Raw genomic sequence first — 8,969 nt, 5'->3', positions numbered from 1 at the left:
GAACTAACGCATATACCAACTCTTGGCCCATTTTACCTTCTTGCATCATCCTTGAGTTTGGGCCAACATCGCATGTTGCATCTTGTCACTTTGGCTTTGCCTTGTCTTTCCCTCAATGAAGCTTTATTGTGTCGGCCAATAAGCTTCATTATTTAGCCAATGTCCTTTACAGTGTAACGCCATCTTTGCACGTCAGTGATCCTGTAGGATCTTGCTATCTTAGCACTTTGACGGTCTATGCAGTAACGCGCAATCTTTGCGCATCACTGACTTTATCAGCAATGCTGTAACGCACAATCATTATGCATCACTTATCTGGCTGGTTATACCTGGCCATACAATTTTGCTTTACACGGCGTTGGCCTAGGCCTGTCCAGATTTCTTTTGGGACACTCCAAAATGAGGGGTAGAAAAGTAATAAACGCAACTTTAAAGCCACCAGAGTCCTCATAAGTCATAACTGAGACCAATTGAGAAAACAACACAAATAAACGTAAACTAAACAAGATCTGTGGGATAAGAATCTCGATTACTCTCGGCTATCTACTGTAAGACGTCTGATCGAAATCCTGAGCAAAAGAGTAAATCAAATCAACAATGGAGAGATTACAAAGGATATTAGCAGGTGCAGGAGGAATGGGAGGACATCCACCTCCAGATTCACCACTCTTAGATTCATCTGAGCAAGTTTACATTTCTTCTCTTGCACTCCTCAAGATGCTTAAACATGGTATCCTTTACTTCTTCTTCTTTTTGATTTTTCTTGAATTAGGTTTTTTTGTTTTGAAAATTAGGGTTTTATTTGATTTTTTTTTTGGTGTGATAATGAAATTAGGGTTTCGAAATTGAATTTGATTTTTAATTCTGTTACAGGAAGAGCTGGAGTTCCTATGGAAGTTATGGGATTGATGCTTGGGGAGTTTGTAGATGAGTATACTGTTCGTGTCGTTGATGTTTTCGCTATGCCTCAGAGTGGTACTGGTGTTAGTGTTGAAGCTGTTGACCCAGTGTTCCAGACTAATATGCTAGATATGCTTAAGCAGACTGGCAGGTCACCTCTCTCACTCTGTTAAGCTCATGTTTATAAGTTTTTTTGGTTGCAAGTCTTTGCAGTTGATGAGTTGAAATTATTATGGCTGAATTGAATGTTACATATTAGGATGGTAAAATTCTCACGTGCATTTACTAGGGACGAACATGTAACTGCTGAGCTGGGACTGTTGGTTATGTCTTATGATAATTGTTGAGTTTTGCTAAATTGGACCTTGGGGAAATATTTACGAGATCCCTGTGGTGATGACTGGTAGATGAAGTTTTCATCTGTTGATGGAGTCTGATAAATCAAGTATGCATTCTATGCCGAAAACAAGTACCCAAATCCACCCATGAATCCATAGTAGCTTAGCTTTTCCTATATATAAATCTGGCTGGATATGCTTTCTTTGTCTGTCTGCCTCTTTAATTGACTGGCTGAAAAATGTAGTGGTAACCATGTAATGAGTGCTGCAGACAGGTAGTTTATGTATTGACAGATGTTTGTTTGTTAGTCTTTGTACTTGATGTTCGGACCATATACACGGTATTACATCTGAATTGAACTTTATGCACTAGGATGGTAAAACTCTCATGGGCACTATTTGATGTCATAACCTTACTAGGGACGTGCATGGGACTGTTGGGTATGTCTTATGATAATTGTTGAGGTTCGTGAAACTTGGACCGTATGAGATTCCTCTGGTCATGACTTATAAAGCAAGTACGCATTTTATACCTGAAACAAGTTTCTAGATTTCCCCGCCAATGTATATTAGCTTAACCTGTATATAAAAATCTAGTACGACGCTCTCTTCGGTTGATTGCCTGTTTGAGGGCGTGACTGAAAAGTCTAGAACTAACTGCGTAGTGAGTTCTACAGCCCGGTAGTTTATGCCCGTGTTCATGGATGTTTCATCTCTCATCTTAAACCTTTACATGTAAGTGGTGGTCCCTTGATTTTGTACTCTGTTAACAATTTTAATGGTTCTATGGTTTTGTTTGCGGCAATTCTCAATTCTATATAGTCATAAAAGTTGGCTATGGTAATATGAATTATCTAAGTAAATTTTCAAATAACTCCCAACAGTTACGGTTCATTGCTTAACGTGTGATTACGGATTATGCAATGCTATATAATGGAGCACGTTGGCTTCCTTTGATGATAAATTCATTGAATTTAGAACAACCTTCATCTGTTTAAGTTGATTTTGTTTATTTGTTTATGACGTGTTTTAAGCTAATTATTACCTCTGCATACTATTGCAGACCAGAGATGGTTGTAGGATGGTATCACTCGCATCCTGGATTTGGTTGTTGGCTCTCTGGTGTTGATATTAATACACAGCAGGTATGCTAGAGTATAATACTGTCAAGTTTCATCGTACAGCCTGATATTGATCATACTGAGTTGCTAGTATCCTGCCGACAAACTTTTAATATTATTAAGTCTCCAAAGTTTGTGAGGTCGTGGCTCTCATAAGAAGTGGGAAAACTGAGTCAAAGAAAGTTGTTTACATTTCTCAAGGTTTTATAGCTTACAGTGTCATGCTTTTTAGTTTGTGCATCAAGAGTCTGGATACAGAGGTTTTTTTTTTTTTTTTTTTTTCTTTTCCCATTTTAGTCATTTGTGCCAATGTGTTAAACGAACTACTTCTGACATCATGTATCTCTTGCAGAGTTTTGAAGCTTTGAATCAGAGAGCTGTTGCCGTGGTTATAGACCCTATACAAAGTGTTAAGGGTAAGGTAGTCATCGATGCCTTCCGTCTGATCAATCCTCAAACCATGATGTTGGGACAAGAGCCACGACAGACAACATCAAACCTTGGATATCTCAACAAGCCGTCCATTCAAGTGAGTTTGGAAAACATAGTTGTGATGACATTATTTTGTGCCTTGTATTCTTGCACTCTCTAACCCAGTCATTTAATGGATGTCTTTTTCTTCAGGCTTTGATTCATGGGTTGAATAGGCATTACTATTCAATAGCGATTAACTACAGGAAAAATGAGCTTGAGGAAAAGATGTTGCTGAATCTTCATAAGAAGAAGTGGACTGATGGGTTGACTCTGCAGCAGTTTGATTCTCATTCAAAAACCAATGAGCAGACTGTAGAGGTGTGTGATTCCTTGAATAACCAAACTGTAGCTAGTGTAGTTCCTTGTGCAGTCGTCATGTCATTCTGTATGGTTGCTGCTTGCTCTTGAATCTGTAGGACCATGTTAAACCTTTAGATTTTCTAATGTCGGAAAATCACTCGATGACAGAGGTTGCTCGGTTGAAGTGCTCCACCTATTGTCTTGCTATCTGCTAAGATTAACATTGTGATCTAGCTGCCTTTTTTTCTTTCTGGTCATATGGAAGTTTAGACTTTGGATATGATATTTCTTCTACATGATCTGTATACTCAGAACTTTGCTTTTTCTTTTGTTCCCTCGATACCATGATCCCTCCAGTGAGATGTACTAACTACTGATGACTTTCTGATTCATTTAAGCTATTCATTACCTTATCTTGAAAACTTCATTTTTTGCTGTACTAGTTTAAAGGTCTGGTATCTGTTTTAACATGTTGAGGGTACCTTGCAGGAAATGCGAAGCCTGGCCATCAAATACAACAAGGCTGTTCAAGAGGAGGATGAGTTGTCCCCAGAGAAGCTTGCTATTGCCAATGTTGGAAGGCAGGATGCTAAAAAGCACCTGGAAGAGCATGTCAATAACTTGATGTCATCAAACATTATCCAGACCCTGGGAACCATGCTTGACACCGTTGTGTTTTAGGAGTATCAATCCAGAAGTTTCTTTCCCAGGTTATTGAGATTTCAGATTTACTCTTTTGTTATTAAGTAGTGTCCTTGGAAGTTAACATTGGGAAATGCTTAATGTTGGTGGAAGTTAAACAGTGGTAAATGTTTGAAATTTGATTATTTGTATTTTACCAGAATTTTTTACTCTCTTTTAAACTTCAACAAATGTCAAGGTAACCAAACCATCTCACAGCTGTATGCAGCTACCCTGCTCTGCCTCTAGGCCAGGGCCAGGGGCATCTCACTTTTAACTAGTTTATAATTTCCACCACCTGACTGAGAATGGTCTAGCTAGAAATTTGAACAGGAATTTATAGAAATCATATTATATGGTCTAGAGGCCCAACTTGCATCATATACATTTCAGGTACGTCATGAAAATGCAGTTTTTTGAGTTATCAAGTTTGATATGCACACGAGTAAAAGAAAAGATTTGTAAAACGCATTTCTGAGTCCTGACTCTGATCAATAGTCAAAGACTTGAAAACACATTAAAACCTACTGACTACCGAGTATGCCACGCGGAGAGGGTGTTCTGGCAATCAAAACTTTAACGTATTAGGTTTAAATAAATAGCACTGGCGATCAGCAACTGACTTAAGGAGTGCTTTTCATGCATCATCATCTCTCATCTCTGTCTCGTTTTCAAGGAGTCTATGAAGCCCCTAACGGTAGTGTCGAATTTATTATCTCTTGAACAGTACTTCTCAAAATCCAGAGAGACAGACAGAGAGTTAATAACGTTAATTTGACTACTCATGGAACCTCATTAAAGATGGAGATGGTCACGTAGATCGTGTGCATGTCGTCGAGATTGACGAGTGTTCAACAACACACGACACATAGACGCTTAGATTTGCGAAAAATAATGAAATAGAACGAGAGATATGTTCTATATAAAGCCGCAGTACGCATTTGCCTGTATATGAAAGCTCGTTCTAACACTCAATATATACGAAGAGATTTAGATTATTCGAAGGTTCCAAAAATGGGTGTTTTAGTAATTGGGAAGTGGTTTTTATTATCCATTCTGGTGGTTTTTGTGTTCATGGTAAGTGATGTTATTGGTGGTAGGAGTTTGGTAATGGTGGAGGAGAATAAGCAGCAGCAAGGTGTTGTTGATCTTGGTGGTATGATGATGAAGGACGAAACAGATTTGTTTGCGAACGGGCGTGGTGGTGGAATGGATAGTCGCGGATGGAAAGGCTTGAGTGGCCACACATCTTTCACAGGTGAGGTTGTCCGGAAAAAACCTGTTTGTATGAGAAAGAGTGATGGTAGTAATGGTGTTGAACACTATCTAGACGAGCAAGCGGTGAAAGTGGTTCATGGTAGCAGTGATAATAAGTTAATAGGTGGCGAAACGTCCAATAAGAATTTAATTGGTGGTGGTAGTGTGGCTGGAGGAATAGGTGGTGGAGGTAGTATTGGTGCTGGTGGAGTTGGAGGCTGGCCAATTGGCGGAAATATTGGTGCTGGAGGAGGAATGTGGATGGGGCAGGGTGTTGGAGGAGTAAGCGGTGGTGCTGGATTTGGTGTTGGCGGCGGAATGGGTGTAGGTGCTGGACCTGGCGCCGGTGGGGTCGGTACTGGTACTGGTGGTGGAGGCGTAGGTACTGGTTTTGGTGGTGGTGGTGTAGGAAGCGGCACTGGGGCCGGTGGTGCTGGAGCTGGCGCTGGAAGCAGTGGTAGTACTGGTGCAGGCGGCAGCAATTGTGGTCCTACAGGTAAAAGCAACAGTTGCGGGAATGCTGGTACAGGCGGCAACTAAGAACGGACCTGAACATCTAAGAGAATCGCCTCTTCTTTGTAGAGGCTTCAGAGAAGAGTACTATATTCTGTATGCTTAATGTACTACCTATAAATAAGAGAGACGTACTTCAAGAAATTGGGTGATCGAGTTTATAAAGTCATCATAACTAGGTCTGCACAACGGGTAGGGTGGGTAGGATATGGCCTATACCCGACATCCTACCCGTTTACTGGCGGTTAAGGAAATTTTTACCCGCCATCCTACCCGCCAAATAATGGATAGGGTAGGATATGGTTAAAAAACTGGCGGGTAGGATAGGGTTGGCGGGTATGAGTAGGGTATATGCACCCCTAGGTAGGGTGGGTAGGATATGGCCTATACCCGCCACCCTACCCGTTTACTAGCGGTTAAAAGAATCTTTACCCGCCACCCTACCCGCCAAATAGTGGATAGGGTAGGATACGGTTAGAAAACTGGCGGGTAGGGTAGGGTTGACGGGTATGGATAGGGTATGTGCACCCCTAATCATAACTTGTAACTTGAAAGCAGCCACGAAGAATCTGTATGCATTTGCTGATTATGTGCGTCAGCTAGTGTTATTATTTCGCGTCAGATAGTGTTTGTTGTGTTATTGTTTCGCAGTTGTTACGTATTTTGCATATCCAACTCCAATTAAGGCGCTCAGTAAGCAGGACGTAAGCTGTTTTCTCAGTGAATGTTTTGGAAAAATTCTCTGATGCAATTTCCAGCCTCTCTAAACAATTCGGGCTCTTCTCAATTCAATCTCCTATTACTCCCTCCGTTTCTAAAAAATAGGCAGGTTTTTTTTTTTGGGTATGTCAAAAAAAATAGGTTTGTTTTCATATGTGGAAAGTCAAATGTTATGATTTTACTACTATACATATAGAGTGACCACTTCTCTCTCTCCATTTTCTCTCCTAATACAAAAAGATGACCACTTCTCTCTCCTCTTTCTCTAATAACAAATGAGTGGGGACCAAAGGATAGATTAGGAAAAAATATTGAAAAGTAGCTCAAATGGTTAGTTTTCTTAATTTTTATGAAAACCAAACAAGCCTATTTTTTAGAAACGGAGGGAGTACTTTATATCTGTGATTTTTTAAGCTACTTTATCAAGATTGCCTTCAAAATCTGTACTTACAAGATTAGTTTTTCTTGTTTGGTCATATCGATGGGTTCGAGACAAAGAAAGATCAAGGCAGCATATCAGTTTTTCCTATATACTTCATTGGGATCTGGTTTTGTGCTATTAGCTATTCCGTTGATTCTTCTCCAAACAGGAACCACCGATTTACATTCATTATCACTGGAAATGAAATCAATAACAAGAAGAACATCTATCTTTACTTTCAAAATCCACAAACAAGTACCATTCAAACTGATACCATAACTGCAAAAGAACAAGAGAACAAGAGCATACATCACCAATTCTTACAACCCATCGAGATTCTTGAGGTTCACAGGCCTCAACCTAAGCAAAATACCTTCAAATTTGTCAACCATAAACACCCCATCACCGTTACAAAAAACACCACTACTTATCAACAACAAACTACTAGCAGAACTAAAAACAAAGTCGGCCATCAAGAGAAGAAGTAAAAGAAGTTCAACACTACCATCATCCACATCAACAGAAAGAAGGAGAAGAGCAAGTACCGAGAAAGCCAATTTATAAAAAAAAATTTGTTAATCATCTTCAAAATTAGTCCAAATTCTGAAGACCTGGCTGCTTTCAGTACTCTAGAAGGAACTTCTAAAAGTCCTCTTTATCATAGCTCCAATTCCCCTCCTCAACATACTATTCGCTATAATCACTGCCTGATGATGCAGGAGACACCTGACTGTCATCTGATGACGACTTCCCCTCACTATCACTTCCTTCACTATCATCACTCTCATCCTCTAAAAGCTCTTCATCATCACTTGTTCTCCTTCACGCATGGTTCTGGAAAAGATCTTTGGATTGACTCTCTCATCATCAAATCTTCTGCGAAGTTTCATATCATGATAAGCCTCCATTATGCTCCGTTCATCTGCAACATCGGAATCCTCTTCACTGGTGTTCATCTCTTCCACTAGGTATTCAAACCCATTTTAAGACTCCTCTGAATCACTCTCAGTGGCACTCCCAAAAATTTTCGGCTATTCTTCTCTTGATGTTCTTTCCTCATCTTTTCGATCAACCTTATCAAAGTACTTCACCTTCCAAACCTCAAACAAAGCATCAATTTTTCTATTTTTCTCGTCTCTGACGATCCAACACTTGTGCAACAATTTCCTCACTTTCTCGTCTCTGACGAATTCTCTCAAATGCACGACGGTTTAGTTCCTCTAGAAGATCATTACTCAACTTCTCTAATTCTTGATCTTGCAATGGCAAGGAAAGAGATTGGCTTGCTCGTATTCTGCTGATGATGTTGGCGGAACAATGGGAAGAGGATTTTGCGAGTTGTCAGGAAGGTTTTGATTACCGATACCGGTCATTTTCTAAAAACCTCTCCTCTCTCTTAATATTTGCCTTTTATGGGTATAATCTTTCCGATCATCCGATAACCCCATTTTATAGACTCCTAATTAATACCATTCATAGCCATTTCCGATCTTTCCGGTCTCTAGACTATGCGCGCCGGTTCAATACCCCATACACGGTACTTGGTACCATCATGACGCTTTGAAAATTATCCCACACAATCAATTTTCTCTAACCTTTCAGTTCTGGCTTAATTGCATCTCTCGACCTTACCACCCCAATACACCAAACCTAATCTTCCACCCACTTCTAGCCTTTATGGTTCCACCATTATGAGTGAAATTGGTAAGCCACCAAACTTAGCATTTGTTTTCTTGGGTATTAATCTTGGTCTATGATTTTATGCAGGTTCAGATATTGCAACACCTGTTAGGAGGCACCATTGGCTCTTAGGGAACGTCGACTAGAAATATATATTACCATAGCATCAACTATTTCCTAATCAATGCTAAAAACCCTATACCCCAAAATAATCAATATCCCACTAAATCAAATCCTGAGTTTACTAATATCTCTTTAGTTCACCCATTGATATTTCATACCACCCTTCAATACACCCCATCTACCATTATTACATTTGGAAGCACTCAAATTTTGCTACACAACTCTAGAGTAAACAATAAATTAAAAGTGTACCTTAAATCTTATAAAGCAAAACCTCCCCTGCACGAGTCTTATAGTTATTATACTTTTTGTGCCTCAACCATTATTACGGATGTCCAATTATCCTACCAGTTGGAGTTGATTACGTCAATAAATTATCAACATGGCACAACTATCACAGATTCTGCAGATACCATTTATACATTGCCCAACACCACTGCT

The 8,969-nt window shown here is 39.7% G+C and overlaps 2 protein-coding genes across 2 annotated transcripts; both read left to right on the top strand.

Moving 5' to 3' along the window:
- Positions 1 to 451: 451 nt before the first annotated feature.
- Positions 452 to 3,989, top strand: LOC113303691 (26S proteasome non-ATPase regulatory subunit 14 homolog). Its single transcript, XM_026552750.1, has 6 exons — positions 452 to 730; positions 874 to 1,051; positions 2,302 to 2,383; positions 2,712 to 2,888; positions 2,984 to 3,151; positions 3,623 to 3,989. Exons 1-6 carry the CDS (start codon positions 598 to 600, stop codon positions 3,812 to 3,814), a joined length of 930 nt encoding a protein of 309 aa, XP_026408535.1. The 5' UTR covers positions 452 to 597; the 3' UTR covers positions 3,815 to 3,989.
- An 839-nt stretch (positions 3,990 to 4,828) lies between these two features.
- LOC113306298 (glycine-rich cell wall structural protein 1.8-like) lies at positions 4,829 to 5,611 on the top strand. Its single transcript, XM_026555250.1, has one exon. It carries the CDS (start codon positions 4,829 to 4,831, stop codon positions 5,609 to 5,611), a length of 783 nt encoding a protein of 260 aa, XP_026411035.1.
- Positions 5,612 to 8,969: the final 3,358 nt, after the last annotated feature.

The sequence above is a fragment of the Papaver somniferum genome, chromosome 8 (genome assembly GCF_003573695.1).
Source record: "Papaver somniferum cultivar HN1 chromosome 8, ASM357369v1, whole genome shotgun sequence".
Lineage (NCBI taxonomy): Eukaryota > Viridiplantae > Streptophyta > Magnoliopsida > Ranunculales > Papaveraceae > Papaver > Papaver somniferum.
Note: the sequence above shows the minus strand (reverse complement) of the source record. Positions and strands in the feature narration are given on the sequence as shown.

Bases quoted from the DNA above. Each gene is read 5' to 3' on its own strand.
- LOC113303691 (XM_026552750.1), top strand. From the start codon at position 598: ATGGAGAGATTACAAAGGATATTAGCAGGTGCAGGAGGAATGGGAGGA. The intron at 2,384-2,711 runs GTATGCTAGAGT...TATCTCTTGCAG, and splicing joins TTGATATTAATACACAGCAG to AGTTTTGAAGCTTTGAATCA. The intron at 2,889-2,983 runs GTGAGTTTGGAA...CTTTTTCTTCAG, and splicing joins TCAACAAGCCGTCCATTCAA to GCTTTGATTCATGGGTTGAA.
- LOC113306298 (XM_026555250.1), top strand. From the start codon at position 4,829: ATGGGTGTTTTAGTAATTGGGAAGTGGTTTTTATTATCCATTCTGGTG.